General features: G+C 37.8%; 1 protein-coding gene across 1 annotated transcript; it reads left to right on the top strand.

Moving 5' to 3' along the window:
- On the top strand, positions 1-27,410 carry LOC132106792 (rhophilin-2-like). The gene is made up of 15 exons (XM_059512788.1): positions 1-215; positions 8,944-9,059; positions 13,668-13,796; positions 16,726-16,801; positions 17,181-17,258; positions 17,349-17,473; positions 17,720-17,886; positions 19,359-19,546; positions 19,982-20,138; positions 20,560-20,679; positions 20,785-20,979; positions 21,586-21,662; positions 23,883-24,029; positions 24,614-24,772; positions 25,667-27,410. The coding sequence occupies exons 1-15, from the start codon at positions 147-149 to the stop codon at positions 25,907-25,909; spliced, it is 2,046 nt and encodes a 681-aa protein (XP_059368771.1). The 5' UTR covers positions 1-146; the 3' UTR covers positions 25,910-27,410.

The following is a 27,410-nucleotide window of genomic DNA, read 5'->3' on the forward strand; positions in this document are numbered from 1 at the left end:
CGCTGAAAGTAATTAGGAGAGTTTTGGCAACGGTGAAACAGCTACAGACATCTGAGACTTGAGTTCAGTAGACACACACCTGTTGAGCTGCAGGAACGACTTCTGCTTTCTGAATTTCATCGAGGCAATCGGTTGAGAGTTCAGAAATGACGGACACTCTTATCCCCAATAAATGCAAGACAAGCGGACCGGTGGAGAATGGCTACTTTAAAAAGGTACGTTAAGAGTGACGCGGAATTTCATTTCTGTTTTTCTCGATGGTTCTGGAGCTGACGATAAATTCATCAGGGCTTTTTATTAGTCACGGTCTAGATGGTTTTGCTAGTGTTTTTTTGAAAACATACGTGACTTATTTTTCTGTTCTTTCACGAGTTATAAGTGTTGACATCAAGTGAAGGACGAGGCATGTAGCCTCCCTTCTTCATTGGGTGTTTGTAATGGGATGTTTTGGAGATGAACACACAACTGCGGGGCATGTGGACGCTGAAGAGCTCTGATGCCCACAAACAAAGCCAAGCTAAAGAGTCTAGACTCGGTACAAAATGTTCTTCTATACCTTCTCTTCTGAATTTCTGCTGCTTTATGGATGCTTTTATTTAGTTATTCACCCTATCAAACCATATTCGTTTGGCTTCTTAATATTTACTTAATATTCTTTTATACCAAAATCCCTTACAAAAATATAATGGTAACCCTAGTGTCCGACAGAAATGACTCCAGATATTGTTAATACAAGCACAACTTTAATAGCTTGTGATTACAAGTGAAGATGCAACTAACTTTAAATTTATAGCCTAACAGATTAGATTAGTCGATCATTTCTTTGATTGAGTGGACGAGGAATCGAACAGTTATTAATTATAAAATATAATTTAAAATATAAACAATTGTAAACAATTATTTACAGATGTGTTATTCTACACCCTGCCCAGTCAGTGTTGTCCTCGAAATAATGCAAATAAATGTAAATAAAGGTAGTGAATGTATAGTAGATACAGTAGGTATGTAGAATATGTGCTATTAAATATTATGTGCAGAAAGGGGTTAAACTTCAAAACCGATTGCTTACTGTTTTGAAGTAGTTAAAATAACAAAACTAAAAACACTAAAATAAATATCATAAACAATAAAAGCACAGACTAAATGTTAAATGGTATGGAGTAAGAGGAACACATACATTTAGAAATGTTGGTATGTTTGCCAGAATTATTGCTTTGCTATCTTTTACTGCGCAATCATTGTGTTTTGGTGAAAATTGTGGTTACTATTGTTAATTATTTGTAAGGAACTGTGTACCTTACTCAAAGAGTTGTTTCTGGCATTTGCTTATATTTTGTTTTAAATTGATTTCAGCTATTATTTTGGTTGATTTCATTCAGATTATGCAGCGGTCATGGTGAAATTGGCTCAGTGTCTTTGTAAATGTTCTTCTTTCTCAGTACAGTCCACCCTGAAGTGTGTGCACTATTGGCTTTGTTGTTTAGGGCTTCTTATTCTTATGTTTGATATCAAACTGGACCAGTACAGTGATCAGTTTATACAGTTTCCCTTGAAACGTTTTTCTGAAGCCCCCTTGTATGCAAAACATAGAGCGAAACAGAAAAATGAACCACTGACTGGGTTTTCTGAGTTTATGCGGGCAAAAATGGTTGCGTTACAGCGTGGATGGTCAGATTTTAGAAGAAAGGCATTTTGTTTAGTCTGCTGCCGGAAGTGGTCATGTGTGTTTAGTACAGTTCCTCTGTCTCCGTTTCATTTGTTACCAGAGGCGCGGTGCCCATTCGAAGTGAGGGGGCACGTGCCCCCTCAGATTTCTGAGCCAAGTGGATTTTAAATGCAGCTTCCAAACGAAAAAAAAAAAATTGCAGAATAATATTTTTTATATATTTGATACAATCACAGCGGTGTGATTAGATCGTTCAGTGCCCGGCATCAGCTGCTAAATTCAAATCTGCGTTCGCTGGCTGGCGCTGAGCCAGAGACAGACGCGTTCGTACAACGCTTCATGATAACCAATCAGAAACTATTCTGTTGCGCTTATGGATGCAATGGCCAATCAGAGACATCCAGAAGAGTCATCACTGAAACGCGGTGTTTTGTTCACTTGCTCGCTGACTGAATTATTTAGCGATTTCTCTCATTAGAAACAACAAAAAGTGCAGATGTGCGTACGAATGTAAGTAAGATATTCGTTTCATAATGTAAAGTGCTTCAGTGATGGGAGTAATGGGAGTTTTTGAGAGTGCCTGAACTCTGGCTAGACTGAATGAAAATGTTTTTTGATAATGTAAATGTTCTTTACTCTCTGTAAAATGAAAGTGTTAAAATAAGTATCTTACAATATTGTTATTAAAATTTACATTTAATGCAAATTCAGTCGTATTAAAAATATTTTATGGCATGATATGGCACTTAAGTAAAAAGTCAGGTTTTTATGTGTAGTTAATAGATTACACTACATTTCCATATATTGATCAAATAGCAATCTATAAAGGTGCAAAACGCGTTTACCTACACATATTTGAGAAACGAGATATTTCCTGATATATTAAGCATGTTTGGAATTGTTTTGAATAAAAAGGAAAAAAAAACAATTAAAAAAATAAGCCTATATCAGTTATACAGTGCTTTCGTAGAATGACTTATACCCCCCCCCCCCCCCCCCCAAAAAAAAAGTGCCCCCTCAAAAATCATGAATGCATGACGCCCCTGTTTGTTACGTTAAGTCTTTGAAAATGAGCGTGGTCGCCGTTTTCAGCGAGAAGGTTTCAGGCCTGTTACCGGGTGGGGGGCTGGTTCAGAGTGGTGATGTGGTTTTGGTCCAGTTCTGCCTGAGCTGATTCAGCTTGGGCTATGGGGCTTGGAGAAAATGAATCGCAGATTCAGCATGTTTTTCCAGTTTTCTTCCTAGTAACGTTGCATCTGCCCAGTGAAAGTGCATAGCCAAACCACAAACATTAATGAAACACAGATGCTCCAATTTCTTGTCCCACCACAGGCAGGAGAAGCTGTTCTGAGCTTTACGATTAGTATAACATGGCTCCTGAACCTCTCACAGCATTACACGGATTGAGTAAAATCATCAAATAGCAGTCAACTAGCTAGAAAAACCAAGAAACAGTGTGGTCTTAACAAAAATTAATAATTCATCAGAGTGAAATACACTTTCTGATACATTAACTCTTTAATGGGTGTTTACTGAAGCCCAACTTCAGTACTCCAATGCAGTTAGTCACATTTAGATGTCCTATGGCTGAAAATATAAATAAACATTTGTTACTGTGGTCTCATATTTGTGCATATATAACAGTTGCATAATGTTGAACCCTGTTTTTCGGTCTCATTTGTGCCCTGGTTTGATTAGGACCTTGTTTCTGCTCTGTCTGCATTGTTAGTCCGGGGTAATTGTATGATTGTGACTGTGGAACACAGTTGTGCTGGCAGCTCTTTGGTTCTGCTTGGCTAAACACTGGCCTGGTCACTCTTCTAGAATGTGCAGAGGTCATGTTGGGTCCTTTTGATAACCACTATTGCATGTATTGAGAGAGCCTATGTTTAGCTCTCAGCAGGCTATGGTTATAATCTTGTTTCTGATTGCTACTCTCACACTCAGTGCAGTTGTTAACCAATTGACTACCAAATTATATAACGGGGGTGACTTGCTTAAATTTTTCTAGGAATTTTCAGTCAAGCTGTATTGTGTGAACAGAACCACACTGGGCAGCTTGTTGTCTGTCATCATGTCATTCAATACAAGAGGATTTCTGCACTGCACATGTTCGTGTCTCAAGTGTGTTGGGTGATTTTTCTTTTCATGAGAGGTTCTTGGTAACTCATAGAGATGGAGATATGAGCTGTGTGACATCTAAAACTTTTAGATATAGTTGCTGCCTGTCTTCGTCCTGAGATGTTCCCACCTGCACCTACAAATGAAATATTCAAATGCCACAGTCCAGCAATTAAAATTTGGTAAATAAACCTTGATTATAGTTATTAAAGGGGTCATATGATGCTGCTAAAAAGAACATTATTTTGTGTATTTGAGGTAATGCAATGTGTTTGTGGTTTAAGGTAAAAAAAAACACATTATTTTCTAAATAATGCAGATTATTGTTTCTCTTCTATGCCCCACCTTCTGAAACGCGTCGATTTTTACAAAGCTCATCGTTCTGAAAAAGCGAGCTATCCAGTGCCATGTGATTGGCCGAATGCCTCAAGCGTGTGATGGAAAACATACGTCGTCTCCCAGGCCAGCATTTATTTCACGTCAGAGGGAGTCTAAGGCAAGTTTATATACCAAATAACTTAAGTAATTTGTGGATTAGTGTAGGGCTGTGTGATAAGGACAAAAAAAACCTATCACGATTTTTTGATCAATTTAGCGATTTCAATTTTAATCACGATTGACACACACAGACAGCTTTACAGTCATAAATGCATTCAGTATAAATTTTAAACATATTTCCAAAAGAAAACCAATGAGAGCTTTATCAAATGTCTCTAGAACAGACATAAGTCAAAATAATCACTAAGTAAAGATGTCAAACAAAATGTCTAGACATATGGAAAAAAATAAAATAAAACTGTGGTCAGGGATTTTGTTTTTTCTTGTTTTTTTATTTATTTATTTTTTTGCCATGCATTGGTCATAGAGCTCACTGTAGCGGTGCCTCAGGTGTTATATGTTTTGCCAAATATATTTATTGCCCAAGGGTCACACATCTGCAGTGCGTGTACAGTAAGTTATGTACGTGGTTCAGAAGCAGCAAGGAGAGCGCATTATTGTAACGCGAAAGCACATTAAAATAATAACGCACTCGCACCAGTAACGCGTGGGTCAATGTATTAATAACCCGCACTCGACCGACGTTTTCAACTAACCCGCCCGCAACTCGGACCGCAAAAAATAAATAAATAAAATATTGTACCCAACCCGCTTCCTGACCCGCATTTTAAAAAAGAAGTAAATGCTCATCGTAACATCATTGGGCCATAGGAACGTAGGCAAAACTAACTAGGCAAAAAAAATATTTTGTCAAGAATTATAAAAAATCGTCAGTGAGCTCATAATTTGTACTAAAATAGTCTAGTCTGGCTATGTCTATTTGTATCTTTCTGCAAGGTCAGCAGACATTGAGGCTCGGGTTTGTTCTGATCCAAGCTCGTGAGCGGAGAGCGCATTTCTTAATATCCGCTCGCTCATTCCGTGGGGTCTCGCTCAACCCAGAATGGCCTGCTGGTTCGAAAATATGCAAGGAGTCATTTTATTGTTTAGTAATAAACTGGTGTTTTCTGTGTCGCTGCAAAGATGAAGTTGACGATGCAGACTCGCCATGAACGCCAGAGAGAAATCCACATTTCATATGGATTACATCATCAGAGAGTAGCCCATTTATTTTGGTTTGAATATTTTCGTTTAAAAGAAGACATTTCAAGCTTTCTGTAATATGTAGCCTATATTTCTCAATAGGCTATATATTTGCTTCTTATTAAATACGGGCAACTGGTTGATAAAACATTGATCAAAATTAAGATACAATTTATACAAAACGAAAATCTTTTAAAAATTGTTTTCTATAAAACAAAACTCAATGAAGTCGTCAAAATCATGTTTTACCAAAAACAGCGACGTTGCAGTCTTCTTTGCCGCCTCCAACTCTACGTGCAGACTGAGCTTGTGTGTCATCTTCATGCCAGTTATTCAGCCAATAAAGTGTAGGCCTATGTATTTCAAAAATGTGTCTAGTACTATATAAATGACAAAGGTTAAATTGGCATTTTTATTTCAAAGGACACGACCGACCGCGACCCGAATATCATTAAAAATATTTTTGGATGACTCATAACCGCGGGCACCCGCTTATTTTGGATCAACCCGCGCATCACTGACTCGCACAAAGATTTCCTTTGCTCTGTTCACAAAACCAGATGCGCGTGCTCAGATCATAGACTGTATAAGGACTCAGATACACGCTGCCTTACAACGCGTCTCCTCTCACTCAACCTGTGTCCTGTGCACTCACAACTCTCTCTGTGCTCACGTGCAAGATATTAAATCTTGTTTTTTTGTAAGCTTTTCTGTTCTCATCTTTTTACTGCGTGCAGTGTGAACGTTCTGTTCCATTAACATGGGCTCGAAAAAAAAGGCTACGCATCACAGACAGAGTGTGTGAACCTGGAGTTAGGCATATGCCCAGTCTGCTCTGTTCTCGCGCTCCACTTAGGTGCGCTGCATCCTGATTGGTTCAGTTAACATACTGCGGGAGGTCAGGGCCGCGGAAAATCGTGCTATAAAGTGATTTAGAAATCGCGCACACTCAAATCGCGATTTTAATTCGATTTTGATTAATCGCACAGCCCTAGATTAGTGAATACTGAAGATGTGAACTGTTCTAAATGATTGAGTTCAATTTGGTGAACTGGTTCGACCAGTTCACTAAGAAGATCTGGTTAAATAGAAAGATTTGTTTGTGATCCGGACATCACTAGACAAGACAAAACCAATAAAACCCATGAGGCATTTGTTGCATCCTGTTGGGACATAATTACTGATTATAATGACTTATACTGCCTTTTTACGCATTGTGTTGCGTATTGCACCGCGTAACCATAAAACCATGTCTGCATTTTTGATCTGAGAAACAACAAACAAGCCTACTCTACACTGCTCAAAACTTGCGTTTGAATCATCAGTAGCAAATTATTTAAATCTAAATAATGAACTTTCAGGCTGTGAGTCAGAAGTGCCAGACTGTCCTTGCAACGTTTAAACTGCCCAGCTTTATAGAAACAGCCGTTGTGCCACAGATGCATTGCAGGCTACTGGTTCAGGAAACAGTCCTCGTCCTCCATAAAATGTGCTGGACACATCTGAATATTTGGGTTGAACCATTCTGGATCAGTGTTGTAAATACAACTTGGGCGGCATTATGCAAATCTTCCCACATCGTGACGTAGACATTTGGGGGCGTGTTTGAATTAGCCGTTTTAGGTAGGCGTGGTTAACTTAAGGCAGGCGTACACGGTGCGAATTTGGATGGTCGGAAGATCGTATGTCTACGCACATGTCACGAGTGAGTTAATCTGAAAATCGTACGGACAAGGTGATATATGACATGATTTTACGACCTGCCAATTTCCGAAGCAATCGCACGAAGTTGATAGACGCGTTCGACTTGAAGCAGCGCTGCACAGAAGGATCACTGTATGACATTAAAGTTCCACGAGATAGATAAGAGAACACGGATCCAATGCATTAGATCTGCAGCGCTTCAAGTCAAAACGCGCCTAATATAACTGCTCTCCCTCTCTCATAAATGCATATGAAATATTGATACGAGCCGCAACAGAAAAGTGTGTGTGTTCTTGTATATGGTTTATAAATATCTAACATATGTATTACAATGTAAACATGGTTTGAGGACAATTTCTGTGCCCTAGTAAACCAAATGGCTTAAAAAAAACGTGTTTACTTGAAATTTTAAACATGCATTTGTCCGTGATGGATAGAGGTAGTGTATGGGGATAGAATATACAGTATAGAAAACCGTTACGTCTATGGAGAGTCCCAGTAAACTACATATGCGTGTGTGTGAGAGAGCGAGAGAGAGAGAGAGAGAGCAAGAGAAAGCATGGTACACGTTGCTAGAAACCTCATACAGTGCTCGCTGTTCCTGTCAGAGTTCAGCGAGTTTATCCTCCTGGTCAATAGTCCACATTCGCCATGGCGCTGCCGTCTCCGTCTTTCTTCTTCTGTGGTGTTCCTAGTTCATGATTGGTCAACTTCAGATAGATGAACAAATCGGCGTGTTCAACCGCACACATGTCACGAATTCAAACCGATAACTTACAAACTTTTTTTTTTAGACATGTTTAAAAATGATCGGGAGGTCGGGAAGTGCTTGTAAGGCACTCTGCTCGGCTCGTAATTCCTCGCACATGATACGAGCTGCGACCTTACGAGCATACACAATTTCCACATGATTGAAAAAAATGGCATGTGAACTCGTACGACAGCAAAAATTGCACCGTGTACGCCTGCCTTTAACCTTTATAAAGATTATCTCTTTGGATTTGAGACTTTAGTCTTTGCAACTTTACAGATCTTCTTTATGCACCAAGAGCTTGTAACACTCCAAAGAGAAAGGAACAATTTAAATCATCATATGACCCCCTTTAAATAATGTTTAGTCAAATAAGACTTTTACAGCCATTGTCACTGAACTTTTAGATGTTATTAACAGCTGTCTCACAAATACAAAATGGGATTTAGTGTATTCAAACTGGCACTGTAAGCTGCTGCATGAACATCATACCTACATTAATAATATGAAATGACTGGATTTTAAACTTGCAATTTGTAAAAAATGTGATCACAACATTTAGTACACTTGTCAATCCTAATCATTTACCCGGTAGCTTTACATTAAGCAGCAAATTATGGTAAAAGTGCCAGTTTGACTTTCCCTAAATGCACCATATTTGCTGTTCACATAAGGAGCAAACCGTATCTATAAGAATCAAGCAATCAGTTATATGAAATAATGACATTTAGACCCTTCAGAACTGCTGCTCTTTGCTCTGTGCTCAGTCATAACAGTATGTTTTCACTGTAGAATCTTCTGGAATATTTGTCACGATAAGAGCAGTAAGAGGTTTGCTATTTTAACCATTCTAGATTGATACCAGCCTCCTATAAATCAGACCTCCTCCCTCAGATATTAGATTTATGACAGATCCTCTCTCTATAGGTGTGTCTGGGTTGGAAATCTATCTCATGTACAGCACACCTTAAACATAACAAGTGTATGTGTCGGCTGGCATGTGCTTGTGTTTATCATTAATAGGCACCATATAATGTTGTGCTTTATAAGAATGTTCACAGCATTTATAACAGGCAAAACTGTTGATTTCTTTATTTTTCTCCTTCTCTTTCTCTGACAGGGATGTAATCCATTTGCTCAGACAGGCCGGAGTAAGCTGCAGAATAAAAGAGCACTTCTCAACCAGCAAATCATCAAGCAGATGAGGATGAGAGCTGGAGCAGAGAACCTTCTCAAGTAAGTCAAGCATTTTATGTGTGGACACAAACACAAGGGTAAATGCTCATTCATCACCCTTACCTCGCATGTTAGCCTACTGGCACATGTGTGGATATGCAAACAAATGCAGGAAACAGGTTTTTTGTTTTTTGTTTTAAAGAAGGTTCCATAGTCATTCATCGATAGTTTGTCTTTGGTTACATAATAGCATCAGTCTAGAAGTATCTGGCACTGGACCACAGAGCACTGACTCTGTCGGGTGAATCACTGCCCTGTTTTTGAGGAATCCACTGCTCTTTGTGCAGTGAGGTTTCAGTCAGATGTCTTGCTTCTAACTTGTCGTCAAAGTATTTCTCTTTTTGTGAGTGTGCAGAAGAAAATGTTTGGAGCAGAGACATGTTTGCAGTCAGTCTTTCAGTCAGTTGTGCCTTTAGCATTATTACCTTCAGATTTGGAGTTGATGATAGACATAGTAACATTGTGACTTGTTAAAGGTGATGACTAAAGAGACTGGGAATTATGTGAGATTTTCAATTTTCAGACCTCATACCCGTGAAGCCCATAGAGTCCTTGCTAGGACACTGAAACCTGAAACCATAAACTCATATATGAACGTTGTTTGCTTAGAAACATTTAACACGCAAGTCATTTTCAAACATTTTAGCAGCCAGCTGTCAACTGTGGAATGCTGGCACTGTTCTGAATGGTAACCACCGGTCAGTCATGCATGCTACTGTAGCTGATCCAGACGAGAGAGGAAAACTGTGTCTGACTAAAAAACATGCAAATTATAATGCAAATATTTTTAGTGTCACCTCTGGTGTCCTGTAGCACATCAAGGGGAATAAGGTTACATTATATATTTTTCTAAGTGAGTACTTTCAATTTGCATTCAATTGACTTAATGACAAAATAGACTCATTATAACCCAACAATAAAATCATGCATGTCAGTGTTGATCAGTGTATATATATATATATTTGCGCACACTGCTATGATGTACAGTAAACAGAATGCCATTACCCCAAAATAACTCGCATTGATTATTTAGATTTACATACACTATCGTCTTTAATAATTAAATAAAGTCTCTTAAGACCCGTTCACACCAAAGGTGATAACTATTAAGATAACGATAAAGATCGTTCTCAATATTAAAGAATCCAGCTGATGAACGATAAAAACACTGACAGCCAATCAGAATCAGTCCTGCTGTAATGAGCTTGAGAGTTTAAAGCGGCAAACGCTCGTGTGATTAGAATAAACAGACAATATCGTCCACTGGCTTGGACACTAATATCGTTATCTTTATAGTTTTTATCGTTCTTGGTGTGAACGGGGCTTTATGCTTACTAAGACTGCATCAAAAATTTAATGAAACCTTTAATATTTTGAAATACTGTTACAATTAAAAATAAGTGTTTTCTGTTTCAATGTAATTTATAATGGCAAAGCTGAATTTTCAGCAGCCACTACTCCAGTTTTCAGTGTCACAGCATTTCCTTGGTTTCCTTGGTTACCACTGTAAACTGCAGTGCTGCACTTTTAATTACATATCTAACTTTTGTGAAGATAGTCAGTTCCCCTCAGGCAGAGATACATTCATATAAACTCCCACTCAATTGTATCGCGATCAATTTATAGGAGTAGTCCACATCCAGAATGAAAATTTTGTCATTATTTACTCGCCCTCCACTTGTTCCAAACCTGTAAAAGAAGATATTTTGAAAAATGTTAGTATCCGAACAGTTTGATGGGCACCATTGACTTCCAAAGTATTTCCTACTATGGAAGTCAATGGTTCCCATCAACTCATCAAGTTCAGAAAGTGAACTACTCCTTTAACATCTCAATTGAGTCGTCTTATATTTTTATTGTTTTTCAACCAGTTTTGTGTGCATCATTTATATCCCTACTTTAAATGTTGATGCAAATTGTCAAATAAATGTAATGTTCTGTTTTAAAGGACAAGGAAGCTCTGATTGTACTTTTGGTTTGTACTTTGTAGGACATAATTTGCCTGATTTGTAACTGGCCAGTACCACCAGACTGTCAGACAGATTGTTATCATTTCTTTTCAAGGAAGCATTTATATAAATGAAACATAAGCCGACAGGAAACATTAGCATCTTATCAGCAAACACCCACATTCATACCTTTGCAGACATTCAGAATGGAATGCATCTTGCATCTTGTTGTGAAATCCCATGCTTATACGTCAGCTCTCTCAAAGGCTGCCAGTGTTTTCCCTTTACGATGAGCGCACACTGTAACATTGGACTAACCAGTCTCCATGGGGATGTTAAGTGTGTCTGTTATCTCCATGGTTTTGAAGGACACACCTGCTGGGTTGGTCCTTGGAGCAAAGCATTTGATTGGCATTGACGTCAAAGTGGCTTTAAATCTTATTAGAACAATAATGTTTGGACAAGCCCTTTTCAATAAGAAACCATAAGTGAGTCCCTTTCTTTTCCTCTCTGTGGGTCACTGATATGTTTGAGCTGTAGCCTATGTTTGTTGAGTTATTGTCTTCTGACATTGGCTGCAGTTTGGATGGATATTGTGAGTTGGCTGACTGAAACCTGGTGGAAAACAAGGCTGGGTCAAAACAGATACATTGGTTTGGTGATTTTTAATTAAAAAGGAATGTTTTTATAAGTAATGATATTCCCACTAGTCAGCAGGTGACTTTTGTGCCCACGCAGACACGTACGCATACTCCCTAAAAAACATGTCAGCAGAAGCAGTTAAAATTAAGCTTTTTGAGATGGGATAGCAGTGCGCCTCTCACATGTACAATACATGCAAACACTGCCTGAGGATCTCTCTGTCGATAGTTTAGTGAAACACTCTAATTGCCTCTGTGTTTAATGTGTGCTTCAGAGCTAAAAGAAGGCCTGTTTTATAATGATATACATGAGTTCGGTTCATTGTCCTACTTAAGAGCAGGATGTCTGCATGTTTTTGGTTACCTGAGCTCATTAATATTGGGATGGGGTGGGGGTGGATGCTTGCTCAATCTCTTTATCTTCCATTCATAGCTGTTCTATCTTCAGAGATGATCTGGAATGTTCCTTCATTCATGGGTCTCAGAGGTTTGTGCTTTATGGAAGAAAGGATGGCCACATAATAGATCAATTGTTAGGTAGTCGTCTGCTTTTATTAAACTCCCTCCCCCAATGTTTACAATAATCCTTCTCTCTTTCTCTGTCTGTCTCTTTCTCTCATATCTAAGCGGCTGTAGTCCACATTCTTGTGTGTGTGTGTGTGTGTGTGTGTGTGCGTGTGTTTGTTTGAGTGAGCTCACAGGCCCGACCGGTTTCACAGAGTGTTGTGCCCTGCCAACGTGACTTTGAGTTGGTGTACAGAATAATACTTTATTGTCCTCATGACTCTTTAAAAAAATTCTGACCCTTCTGCTGTTGGAACTGCACCACTCTATTAAAATAGAAAATGGGAAAAGCAGAGAGAGGTGCAAGTAATCTTCCACTCTCAGTTGACATTTCCATGTGCTTCCATCAGTGAGAGATATGTTCGGTATTCAACGGAGGACAACCATGACTCATTAAAGTCATATTTACTTTAAAATGAAAAAACATCCTGATCTGCATTGTCATAGGCCTCTGGACTCACTAAAAAAAACTATGTCATTACATATAACCATTAACTAATGGAATCAGAAATATTCCTCTGGATCTTACATTGGTCTTACAATTTATTTCTTTATTTTTGTTTCTTATAGTTTTTGTTGTGTTTTTCAAGATCAATAACAATTTGGTTAACAAGATGAACAATATAATGTTCCTTTATTCTTATTTTTAATTTACCTTTTTGTTTGCTCTCCATCAATTCTGTCTTTTATTTTTGTTGTGAAGAAGGTCATCCTCAAGCTTGTTACATTTAGTTTTGATATTTGATCTGGATTTATGTAGTGTAATTTTCATTGTAAAGCACTTTGAGCTGAACTTTTGTTTAAGGCTACTACAGCGCTATACAAATAAAACTGTTAATAATAAGAATTAATAGTAATAAATGCATCTAGGATTAGTCTAGAATTACATTAGTTATTATATAATAAAGGATTCTTTAGGATTCACGTTTTCCCCTCAGGTGAGTGTGTTTGAGAACCATTAGGTATGTGATTAAAATAGGAGATGGTGGTTAACAGTTTGGCACAAGTGTGACGTTGCCAGTTTAAATAAGAGGTCAAAAGTCTCAAGTCCAACCTGACCTATTCATCTCACTTCCTCCCATTGACCAGAGTTTAGAATAGCAGTCAGATAAAACAGGGTCACTATGCAAATAGTGTTCTTCTGTGTTTTTTTGACTGTAGTTAGGCATATTTCTCTTTTATATTTAGTGTGTGTTGTATCAGGATTGTGAAGATGAATTCTCAAGTCTTTTCTTCGACAAACGTGGCTGTACTGCCCACTCACCACTTATATCATGTGCTTGGGGGCGCACAAAATAACAAAGACTCCCGTCTTATCAGCCTCTTCCTTCTGTACTGTAGATTTTAAACTAGCTGGACATTTCAATCTGTTCAAAAAATTAAGCCACTTGTCCTGTGTTGTGAACTGAGTTGCACATGTCCTTCGCTTATCCTCTCTCTTTCTCTCTTTCAAGGGCGACGTCCAATAATAAGGTTCGGGAGCAGGTGGTGCTGGAGTTGAGTTATGTCAACTCGGATCTGCAGCTTCTTATGGAGCAACTGGAAGGACTCAACAGCTCTGTGGACGTTTATCAGAATGTACAGTAAGTACACGCAGCACTGATGAGGGTGAAGAAAGTTACAATGAGAACATGGATTAAGAGACAGAATGCACAGTTACTGCTCTTAATAGAAATCCCTGAGGTATTACAGTAATGTAAGAGGAGTGTAAAGAATGATAGGTGTTTGAATTTTGCGGAATTCAGCAAAGCTTTTTTGTCATTTCTGTGGCTACATATTCCACGCAGGCTGACACATACATTTCCTGTGATAGGATACATGCCTCAGAAAGCCTTTAGTCATAAGACATTCCAGTTTGAGAAAAGAAATCTCTCTCTGTTTGGGGACTTTGAGTGAACTGAAGGACAACAATGCAAAAGTTAGGAGATTAGAAGCTGCACAAATCCTTCTGTGACATTATTTGTCTAATGACTTCTACCCAACTAATGACATCCACAGTTTTTCACACTAAAGGTGAAATGAATACTTTGTGGTGTGTAGTTTGTAGTGAAAAACACTGAACAGCCCACCCCTTATACTTCTCCTGTGAACTTGGCTTAAGTTTAAAGGGAAGACAAGAAATCGTCTCATTGGTCAATCAGTTTCTTTCTACATTAATTCCCAATAGAATTAGACTCTGTTCCTCATAACTGGTTAGATGAGTTTATGAAGAGGTGGTTTGATAATTCTGGTAAATTCCTCAAGGTCATTCTTCTTTCATACACATGCCGCATGTTTCCCCCTCACGTGTCAGAAGAGGATGCAAGAGTTTTCCTTTTCATTTGAATTCTGTTTCTGTTGCCTTTTCCATGGTATGACAATTATAGCATGTATGACAAATTCTCTTCCGTCATTTACATGTTAACAATGTCTTGGCTAAAAATGGTCATAGCTTAAAACAGATAGCAATAGAGAGAGAACTGCATGTCGTCTCTTCAAGGACGTTCAAACCCAACATCCGAAATGAAAGGATTCACTAATGGAGGTGAAGTCATGCTTTTGTGACCGTCACACTGCAAGTATGTTGTGTTTCCTTGGTTACGATTGGATTCTTGTCCTTTTTAAATCCTCTATAAGCCCATTTTTTGCCTCTCAGACCACTTTGAGTGAGAGTGTGTATGCACCCTTGAGTGTCTTTGGCATGCTTGACTGTCTGCACCAGAACTGGTGTTTTTTTTTTTCCGCTCTAAGAAAGCTCAGCCATATTTTCAGCTCAAACCCTGCTGTGCTGGCCTAGTTTTTCATCAGTATTAGCTTCATAACATGTTTGTTCCTCTGGGCCAAGCACTACTGAAAGAGTGTTTATCCTCTGTGCCTGGAGGGTTTATAGTAAACCAGAAAACCCTCCTGCTGACAATATGCACCTGATTCTGAACCCCTGCCCTGCATCTGTAGTTACAACTCAGCCTAAAGCTGTAAACATGACGGACAACCACTCTGTTAAATGTTATTTGCACTTTCTTTTAAACAATTTTAACTCAGAAATTGCTCGTAAATTTCACCAATAATTACAAAGAAAATCAATGTTGTAATGAAAGTCATTGGGGTTCAAAACAATACTACACCCCCTTGCATGGGGGTGTAAACATCTGAGAAAACATCTCATTTTCATTTTTAGGAGAACTATCCCATTTGGCAGAACCATAGTTTATTTATATTTCTTATAGAAGAATTTAGCTCTCTTAGTAGTTTTGATTGGTTGAGTTTGATCCCTTCATGATCCCAGTACTTCCACTTGTTTTTTGTACTTTTTTGATTGTTATTATTATGACTTTGTACAGCCCTGCTTTATTTGTCCTGTTAAACAAACAAATCGTATCACCTCCTACGTATGACTTGGTGTGAGAAAAGGAATATTCCCATTGGTGCAGTGTTATCACCTGTGTTTCATGAACCGAAATCCAAACAGAACAAGGTCTTCCTGTAGCTGCGCACAATGTGGCATTCTTCATCGCACCTGGCTGCCAGCTTACTGTGTGTGTGTGTGTGTGTGTGTGTCAGTAAAAGGACAGAACTGCATTCTTTCATTTCTTTCAAGCCCCTGCACCCCTTCTGTCCCTCTCTGTCTGTTTTGAAAACACAAACATTCCCATGACATGAAGATTGCACAGGAACAAAACCTGTCTTCTGTTCTCTGTGTGTCTCATTGCAGTGAATGTTCTCTGCAACATGATTGCATTGCATTCTTGAAGTTCTCATTACATACAGTAGTGCAGAATGTGGCGGCTGTCAGAACATGCAAATGTTATTGTTGCTTTCACACTGGAAACAAGTTCATTTCTAAACTCCTAGAGAATGAGGTCTTATGTGTAGACCTGCAAGTCATCTGTAACAGAATCTGAATGCTTGACATTCACATACTCTTTCTTTTGTGTTTAATTACTTAGTTACACTTTACAACAAGGTTAAATTTGTAAACATGAACTTAGAATAAACTATTTTTTTAAAGCATTCATTAATCTAGTTTTAAATAGATGTTTTTACATAATGCATCAATGTCAGTTTATTATACACTACTGTTCAAAAGGACTGGCTTTCATCAGCTCACACTCATGTGTTCTCTTTGTAAGCAAGCATTGTAGTTAATGCAGTAACATCACTTTATATGCTGTAAAATCACATGCATGAAAGTTTGAGCAGCACAAAATACACACACACACACACACACACCTCTTTCTTGGGTCAAAGTTTTTTGATAGGCAATATTTTTTTTTATAACGTAAGTGGGTCAACTGGCTTGTAATGGGAAACCATCTTCTACTCTGGTATAAGCTGGTTCAGTCTTGGAGATGATTGAAGCTGGCATAGAATGGTCTCCGCTCTGAGACACAGAGAGTAGGAGGTTTGGCATCGCTGAATCACTGGCCTGAGACTGGTCTGGCCTTTCTTAAGGCTCATTCTTTCTTACTGAATGTGTTCTCGTCTTGGTTTTCTAAATTTAATTTCTAATCTGTCTTTTTATTCATTTCACAGAGAGACGTCCAGCATTCCACTCATCCCTCTGGGACTGAAGGAGACAAAGGATGTGGATTTCTCAGTTGCTCTCAAGGTCAGGCATCAAGCTTTTCAAAGTGAAAAGGGGAAGTAGGTCACAGCAGAAGAAACAATGAATGAATAAACTCCATAAAACTTTAATTGTGGTTTTGAAAGTCTACAGTGATATTTGAAGCATGCTCCTTATTATCTTATAAATAAGTGGGTGTTGAGATGTTTGTTGAGAGACGAGGATCAATCAGTTTTTGGTATGCTTCCACTGTAATGACACAGCCATGGTGAATCTATGACACTGTCATTGTTTTCTCACTACAGACAAGTTTAGCAAGAGGAACAGGCCTATGAATGCGTGACTGTGTGACATTTTTGTGTTTGCTTTGACAGCGAGAGTAAATTGATGTGAATTTTTATTTATTTATTTATTTTTTCAACAGGACATCATCCTGGACCACTACAGTGAAGACGGCTCAAACTTTCAGGTTGAGATCGATGACCTGATGGACCTGAGACAGGTATGATGTGACATCTGAAAAAGTGTTCGGTTCGAAACCCAAGGCTGAACAACGAGACCGGTCTGATTGGAGTGAATGTGTGTATTTCAGGCCTGTCGGACCCCCAGTCGTAATCCTTCTGGTGTAGATTTGCTTGCAAACTACTTCAGTCAACTGTCCTTTTTAGAACCTCGATTCTTCTCCCCTACACGCCAGATTGCCATTTTCTTCACTTGGTACGTTGAATCTCACCCACACTAGCAGTGATATGTTTGTAATGACATTATACACCACTGTATCAGCTGTAAACATCACAAGTCATTCAGAGAAAACACACAGTTGGTCTGACTGGGCTGTAAAAAAATTACTAATAATAAAGCTACAGGATGCACTTCAGCATTGCATATTTAACCAAACTAAAAATAAGCCTCATCAGTGCTTTTGTCATCATGAGTTTTAACAAATTTTTTGTGCCTTCGCAGGTATGACTCTTTTACTGGTGTGCCTGTGTGCCAGCAGAACATCTCTCTGGAGAAAGCCAGCATACTCTTCAACATGGCAGCTCTATACTCCCAGATTGGAACCCGTGCCGATAGACAGACACAAGCTGGACTCGAGGACGCCATTGCTGCCTTCCAGAAATCTGCAGGTGAGATGTTTTAAGTAGATGCACTTGAGCAGAAAAGATGCACATAACCAGCTTGGAACATCAGTAATGTGGTACAGATCCAGATTAGTTTGCAAGAAGGCAAGGTAAATATCCAAAACTGGCTATGATGAACTGTGGATGAGCTCCTGCCTCATGAGAACAGACCATATATTTGGGTTCTGGTTGGGTTTCAAAGTGGAGAGAACATGATGTAATCCTTCCCCCTCATCAGCGGATCTGTTAAAGGCTCATGGGAACTCTTGGCTAGTTTTTAACCTCCTTAAAATAACAGCAGCATAAAGAGAGATTTGGCTGGCTTTCTTAAGCTATCAAAACAGCCAACCCTGCTGTCTTTCATCACAATGACTGTTTTGAATTACTCCACCGGAAAGAAGGGCCAAATATGATCTCTCTCTCTCCTTTTGTTGTTGTGATTTTGACAAAGATTGATTGACACATTGTCCTTCAGGTCTTTTTTTTTTAATCTCTTAAGATGTGTTTGCAAAAGCATTAAAAGGAGGAAATGACAGTGCTTTTTACATAAGTCAAATAATGTTGGGAATCTTAAGAAATTATCTAGAATTTTGGAAACAATTCTCACTATTAACTAGCTGCTTATTTGCATGCATATTAATAGCACACTGGCTGTTTATTAGTACTTATAAAGCAAATATTAATGCCTTATTCCAGTGGTTCCCAACCTTTTTCAACTCGCGGCCCACACAACCACACACATGTTTGCGCGGCCCACTTAAAAAAAAATTAACTGACCCTGCTATTGTTGGGTTAATAACTAAGTACTCAGAAGCTAGATTGTTAACTGTATTTATTGAATGAACTAGGGCTGTGTGATATGAAAAAAAAAAAAAAAAACCCTATCGCGATTTCTTTGATCAATTTTGCGATTGTGACACACAGATATGCTTTTACAGTCATAAATTCATTCAGGATTAATTTGAAACATATTTCCAAAAGAAAACCAATTAGAGCTTTATCAAAAAGTTCACACAGACAGTGTGTGAACCTGGAGTTAGGCATATGCCCAGTCTGTTCTGTTCTCGCGCTAGGCGCAATGCATTCTGATTGGATCGGATAGCATAACTACGGGAGGTCAGGGCCACGGAAAATCGTGCTATAAAGAGATTTAGAAATCGTTCAAATCATGATCACGGACCACAGGTTGAAAACCACTGCCTTATTCTATAGGACCATAATTTAGATCCCTTAATCCACCTTGAACCTAAACTTAACAACTAACTTACTTAATATTTATAAGCAGCAAATTAGGAGTTTATTGGGGGAATATTCTTATATTAATAGTGAATGTGTTCCCTATTCTAAAGTTTTACCCGAATTTTCTGTTTAATTTACACACTGCTAAATTTGAATGCAAATATAAGGATGCTGATTTCCAATATTAAATTCTGCCTAATTCTGTCTGTTTGATTTTGTTTGTGTATGTTCTGCTGCAGGTGTGCTGCACTACCTGAAGGAGACATTTACACACACCCCCAGTTATGATATGAGCCCTGCTATGCTGAGCATGTTGATCCGGCTGATGCTAGCACAGGCGCAGGAGTGTATGTTTGAGCTAATTACTCTTCCAGGAATCCGAAATGAGTTCTTCAGCCTGCTCAAAATAGCACAAGAGGCTGCCAAGGTACGAAAAAAAATCTGTGATATTACAGTTATTAGTTCAGCAAGGATGTATTATTATATAATTGATTAAAAGGGGCTTTAAAGAATATTTCAAATAAATTATTTTGTTTTAAACATTTTAAATCTATTAATCAAAGAATCAGTTTGCATGGATATTTTAAATTGTAACAATATTTCACGTGCTGAGCATAAGAGACTTTTTCAAAAAAACAATCTTACTGACCCTTAACTTTTGAACAGTAGTGAATGTACATGTAAATAACAAAAAAAAATATAAAAAAAAATATGCTATGATTATTATTTTTTATTTTTTTTGTATGTTCTTTCTGTTATAATTCAACCTGGGATGTCTATATAAGGTCTGTTTTAAAGCCTAAGGTTATGCCTCTGTCCAGAGTGCTTGTGACATTTACCCCTCTCACCTTTCTGTTCTCAGGTGGGGGAGACCTACAGTGAAGTTCACCAGTCCATGATCCAGACCCCTATTAAGAACAACGTGCCCTTTTTCTGGACCACCATGTCCGAGCTGAAGACCAGTCACTACAACTCTCTCGCCCATTACTTTGTCTCCACAGCTCTGCTGGACCACCATTGTAAGTCACAGCTCGGCTAACAGCCCACTGGAACCTTTAAAAGGTTACCTTTGTGTCTCATTCATAGAAAATGTTTCCATTTCCTTGGGAGAGTAAAGGAATCAGGTGTCAGTGCTTTAATGGACTTTTATTCTGAGGTGTTTTTTTAAGGACATTAAGAGAGGGAGGTAGAAGAAAGGCAGGGATGGTTTAATATCTCAGGCTGTGTTTGACAGGGTTCTGATAGACTGCGCCAGAACAAATTAGATTATGTAACATTCTTGTTGTTATTCAAGTAGTCACTCCCCCATCCCCTCTTTTTCACTTCTGTTTTTATGTCGCCACAACAGACATTTTTTAATGTTAATGTACATGTTTCCTGTTTTATTGAAATAAGCAATGCAGTTTAAATATTGATGATTTTATGTGTCTGTATGTGTAGTGACGCCCAGTGATGATGAGGACAAGCAAGAGAAGGCTCTGTCACAACTGTATGATACCATGCCAGAGAGCCGTTCTCCTTTTGACATCCTGAAGGATAAGGAGGAGAGACGGCGGATAGGTGAGAGGTTTCTACATACAGACCTGTCTCACCTACAGAGAGTGTAAATGATTGGGATATTCCAGTTAAACACACTAAACTAACCGTTTCTTTCTGTTTGCTCAGGTAAAGCTCATCTGCAGCGCTCCATCATGGGACACGAAGAGGCCATCCGTATACATTCTCGCTGTCGACACCTGCAAAAACTGGACATCCTGAGTGACATCCTACAAGCTGGCCTCAAGCGCTCTATTACCAAGTTTGAACAAAACGACAAGGAAGATGAGTTCACAGACTACATGCTTGCACCAGATATCATCTGTGAGTAAGAGATGGACAACTGATATTAATGGTCTCACTAGACTTTTCTACTTTCTAAAATTTTTTACAGTCACTGCAATGGTCCTAATATGAATTTTAATTCAGCTAAGAGTCAAGCCTTCATGATCCATTAAACTTTAACATTGGAACACAGTGCATTTCGCACGAGCTTGCATTTCCTGTCTCTCACATTTGCACGAGTATTATGGAAGTCAGTGGAGCGAAAAGTGTAGTGTATCAGAAATGCATTTAAGCATGACACGTTTGTATCATAAACACTAATGCATCCGGATGTGTCCTGGCACGTTTGTGATATGCAATGCTGGTATAAACAAACGTTCTGTCTCGCCTGATCATGTGATTGGATTATTGTAGATTTATGTTATTGGCTCATTGTGTAGAAAGTTGTTATAGGTTGTTTGTTTGTTTATATCTAAAAAGTATCCTTTTTGCAACGGTGAGTTTGTTTTGGCCGAATCATCGCAGTTTAAACTGCGATTTGGTCTAATTAGAACCTGCATCTTACCGTAGAGAACCACAGTGGTTCTGTAAGTTCAGTTGACCGTATAAACATGCTGTAACCCTGTTTTCCTCCTCCTCTGTTAGCTAAAACAGAAAAGAAAGCTGAGATGGAGATTCCAGCTGCCACCAAGGTGAAAGTCAAAGACCTATTCCAGCGGCTGGTATGTGGGCTACTAATTTCACTCAAAGACATTTCGAGCTCTTTTCACAGCACAGGAATGCTCTTGCAAATTAGCAGGTTTTTTCTTTTTTTTAAGTACACACAGAATAGTTTTACATAACATCCTGTGAGCATGTGTGCTGTTGAACAGACCCATGTTGATTGACCTGTACACACTGGCCAAACAGACCACAGCCCCAGTGATCCAAGGTTCCAGTTTCATTAGTAAAACCAAAATACTGTAACCAGTTGGCAATGGCAACAAGTTGTAATTTAGATTTTTTTGGGAAATCTGTTTGGTCAGTCTGTAGAGTATTATACTCCTTTTACAGTACTAATATGAATAACCCTGGTTTGAACATGAATTTCAAAGTTGTATGACATCCCGTACTATGACTTTATGAAACTCAAATCCACTGTGTCATCACTGTTGTCTAACTCCTACTTTGAACAAACCTCTAACCTTTAGTATTTAATGTTGGCACAAAACTCATTCTTTACTATTTGTCCACAGACAAATACATATTGAACAGCTTTTTGAACGCAGATGTGCTGTCACATTTTAAAGTGTTTTTTAAACTTGTGTAAAGTTTTTTGTAAAGAAGTAGCCTACTGTTAATGAAACCCAGTATCATTGATGATAATGTTACTGATATCTCTATTAAATTTTCCATAAATTGTAGCCAATAATTACAGCCTTTCAACATTACAATATAATTGAAAGCCATTATTTTTTAACACTTAACAGGCTCTGAAAAATTTCCACTTTAAATTTAAGTCTTCACATAAACTATAAATTGTGTATATATAAACTATAAAATTAATATAAATTAATCTTAATTCAAAATACCAAAGTTCATTCGCGACTAGAGCAGTGGAAGGATTTCTCCTTTTTCTTTGATTTTTATCAATGACAGACTTCCATCAGGTTTCACTTTAAATAAATACATGTGACCTGTAGAATTTAACCTACAAGTAAGTTTATTTGTATGATAACACTAACTGTAAAGTGTAATGGAGTAATCAAAATAGCCTTTTTACACAGTCTGTTCTTTTTACTATTTACATTTTTAGTTTAGTAACTTTAACTTATGCTTTAAAATGATTTTTAGTTTTTAGAGTGCACTGATTTTAACCCTTTTTTTGCACATAATATATGCCTAAATGCTTGCATTCACTTTATTTGTTTAATCCAAATTCAAAATACAGAGACATATAGGCTACTGTATACTGCAAATCAGCCCAAAAAATAAAATAAAATAAATATTGCTATATATTAATGGCATTTAAAAAAAAAAAATGGCCAAAATTAACTAAACTGTAAATGGTTTACCCCCACAACAAACCCAGCCGGCCTGCTCGCCACACTGATTCTAAGGTTGGCAGGTCTGTATGTTTTAACTGCATTTTTAATTTGTTAAATTGAATAGAATAATAGAATAGAATAATTTTGACTGTGCTAGAATTGTAAATCTGGTGTACAGAACTGGAACATTCGAGAACCACATTGACGTATATATTCTGTTCCCTCCGGCTGTGGGGAGCAGGGTCATTCAGGTGAAAGAGGCAGAGTTTATGATCTGGTTAGTTTTTATGGACGCGTATGTTTTAGTTTTACCCCCTTCAGATGTCTGAGTGACTTTCAGAAAGTTTAAAGAACCACTGCTGTGATCCTGTAGCAGTTGCCATGGGCACTTTAAAATGACCCCCTCGCTTGAATTCCATTTCCGTAATACACAGGGAGTTCAGTTTTACATAAAAGCTTTGCAAGTCCTTAATGATGTTGAGTGGCCTTTCTGAGGCAGAGGTCAACCAAATGCTGCATATGCCTTAAACAAGTGGTTCTAAACCATGTTGACTTTCAGACTTTTTCACCTTTGGTACTTCTGTTAAAATAAACTAAGATTATGTGAACAAAATTGACATTTTGTATTCAGACTTATAATAAGGTCTGGCTCTTTGGTGAAGAACTATTCAAGCCTAACATCACCTCAGATGTCGGCGCTTTTCTTGATAATATTAAATAAACTTTATTCATCACATGAGCAAAGCCATTCGCATATACTGCATGAAGTCAGCGTGCCAGTAAGCCAAATGTTTGGATAACGAACAGGGTCAGATTAGAAAGACCAGGGTGCCAGGCTAAAGTTAAAAACACCCTGTGTGTCTTTGAATTTGGTGAGTTGCTATAGTGATTTGGTGTTGTATTTGTGTTGCATAGGGGCCTTTGTCAGTGTTTTCAGCAAAGCAGAGATGGTCAGCCCCGCGAACCATCAGACTGAGACTACAGGACAGAGACCTCGGATTCACTCTGAAGGGAGATGCACCCGTTCAGATACAGTCACTGGATCCACTTTGTCCCGCAGCGGTGAGTATTTACGCACCGACACAGACACCAATGATGTTAGTTCACCAGAAGATACAGTTTTTGCCACCATTCATTTACTCATCCTTGTGTTGTGCAAAACCTTTATCATGTTTCTTGAAGTGGTTTTGTCCTTGTGCAAACATTTCTCTCCCCGTCATTTTATTTCAATTAAATAATTACTGCTGTGTCACCTTAATAAGAAGAACAAACAGAAACGGATAACTGTCGTGACATTTATCAAAGCGATAACCTCATCTTTGCATACGTGTAAATGTCCCTGAAGCTGAGGACAGTAGATTTCATCTTTGCCCACAGCAATTGTATGAAAACAAAACACCTGTTTATCCACGCCCACTGCACCTGTTTTTGACCATGTGAGTGTCAAGCAGCTGTGTGTCTCCCACAGATAACCCCCCTCATTTTTGTTGGCCTGATCTCGGTGGTAACGGCCGTGTGGTCGTGCCGATAAACTCATACCATAAATAATAGTGGAAAAGCGCCACTCTTGCAGGACGTGATTTACTTCTCTGACCTTTTTCTCTTTCCTTTGTTTCTTTTTCTTCCCACTATCTCTTTATCACTAGGCTGAGGGGTTGAAAGAAGGAGATTACCTCGTTGCTGTGGGCGACACCGAGTGTAAATGGATGGGAGTGAGTGATGTTATGAAGCTTTTAAAGGATGTGGATGAGGAGGGCGTCAGCATCAGAGTGGTCAGCATGTTGGATAGCAGCAGCCAACCAATGGTAACTACATTTATCTCATGGTTTATTTACCTGCCATTCTCTGATTGCATGAGAAATTATATGTAAAATTTTGTAATTAGGTTCATTTAGATAAACTAAAAATAACAAGATCGATACGAATAGACACTACTGTAAGATTTTTTTGTTTGTTTGTTAAAGGAATTTGATACTTTAATTCAGGAAGGATGCATTAAATTGAAAAATGCTGTTCTTTTTAATAAACTTAAAAAAGCAGCATGACTGTTTTAACATTGATTTTTTTTTTTTCTAAATCAGCATATTACAATGATTTGTGAAGGATCAGATATGCATTACAGAAATAAATTACATTGCAAATATATTAAAATCTTACCAAGAACTAGTTAATATTAACAATGTTCACAATGCGTGGCTGTATGAAATTAATTATATATATATATATATATATATATATATATATATATATATATATATATTCAATTATATTCTCAAGCCTAACCAATAACTAAACTCGGTTTCATTAATCATTCATTAATTCATTAATGTCTGCTGTGTGAAGTTTAATTTTCACATTTGAGGGTCTTGCTGTTGGTTTTTGTGAATATTTGTGGGTGTTGATAGACTGTGTAAATAAAACATCAGCAGAACCAAAAGCATAAATACACTGATGACTGACTCATAATAGAATTACGTTCTCATTAAATCAACAACAAAAGCTCACCTAATGTAGCCAGGCCTGTGTCATAGTGTAACAGAAATGCATACAAGTACATGTAATTTTAGCCATAGTGATCTTAAGTTTGCTGTAGATAGAGCATGGAAATATAAGTGAGTATTTAAATTGAGTGTTCATAGTTTTTAATTCAGATCAAGTTTTGCTAAGTTTAATTGCCTCTCCTCTTTCTATTTCTGCAGCCCACCAAGAGTGCTACATACGGCGGTCTGCCGAAGACCTACTCTATGATCTGCCTGGCACATGTAGAGGATGATAAGAAGTCTCGCAAGGTAGCAAAAAAGCCATCATTTCTCAGCTGGGGTCTCAAGAACAAGCAGAAGAGCGTTAGTATGCTGAGTCTCCCCAATGCAGATTACAGTGGACCCTGGAACAGACCCTGCCCAACCTACCCTAGGTCCTATAATGAAAGTGCCCTCTACTAAACACACAAAATTGGATTTATACATACGCTGTTGGTGTAACAACACTATATTACAAGAAACAAGAGAGGGATTTTTAGAAAGATCGAAATTACAGATGCAAATGTACATTTTGCACAGATCTACAGTATAAACACAGGTTTAAGCTATACTTTTATTCTTTCATTAGTTTGTGAAAATTCTGTGTCTTAACGAATCGGTAGATAAAAACACAATGTGTATGCTGCTCAGAGTATTTTTTATTATTGTTTGTTTTATTGCTCTTGTATTGAATGGGTAAATGATGTGATGAAGGAATTATTAATTTTTTTTTTTTTTTTTTTTTTGAGAATTCCACTAATTAGTGGCACAGACAGGCATCCTCCTCAAATAAAAATGAGGGTTGGTTGATTGGCAGTTAACCTGTGGCCTTTTTTGTGCAGGTTTCTGTGATGATCTTATATCATGGAAATGGAATCCTAACTCTGTCAATCACTGTAGAAGAACAAAATGGCGAAGAGGGCAGCGAGTAGCTTTTGTCAGAGAATGTCCATACAAACAGCAATATTATTTTGCATACACTGAAGGGAAATACCATGATAGATGGGGCTGTGTATAACCAAATTCAATTGTGTATTGCCAAATTCAAACCAGAAGGATAAAAATATAGCAGTGAATACAAATGCAATTCTTATTTAACCTTTGTTCCATGTGTTTTACCTTGCACTTCTTCAGTGTTGGAATATTTCATTGTCTACAAAGTAGATTTTTATACACATTTGATAATCAAATAAATTAGATGCTAAATAAAGAGAAAAAATATCTATATAAACTTATGTATTCATTTTAAGTATTAGACGTATTCAGGTTTTGTATTGTGAAACTGTAGCCTGATGTATATAATCACGGGTTGTTTTTTTTGCCTATGTCTATCTTTCTGTTGCTTGGTGTATGCTCTTCTCTTTCTGTATAGCTCATAAAGTGCAGATGGCAAGGTGTTTTTTTTATTATATCTTTGACAATATTTAACTTGTCATTTCTTGTAGAAAACCCTGCCTCTGAGAATCCTAGAAAGTCAGAAGCCTTTCAAAATGCCTTAGCACAGTCTACATTGACACAATGTTATTTAACTCCACTCCTTGCTTGTAAATACTTAATTATTGTCAATGAGTGACTTCACCATTTATGTTTCTGCAAGTGCCACATTTGGAATTATAATGACAAACACTCTTCTGAGAGAATGTTGATATTGTAAGGTTACATATTAATGATGCTGTTAAAAACTTGATGTTCACGGTTCTTTTCTTTAGGGTCAGGACAGAATCTGCAACAGTACTCTAAATTCTAACTTGGTTACAAACATAATAATAAAGCAGATTTATTGATTATTTGCTCGTGTCTACAGTTTATGTGAATTACCAGTGATAATTCTGAGGAAATGTCTGGACTGTGATGAAATGTTTATTGTTGGCTACTTTTGTTATGTATGTAAATCTTGATCTAAATAAAATGAGGGGTCAAAGCA

Source organism: Carassius carassius, chromosome 2 (assembly GCF_963082965.1).
Source record: "Carassius carassius chromosome 2, fCarCar2.1, whole genome shotgun sequence".
Taxonomy (NCBI): domain Eukaryota; kingdom Metazoa; phylum Chordata; class Actinopteri; order Cypriniformes; family Cyprinidae; genus Carassius; species Carassius carassius.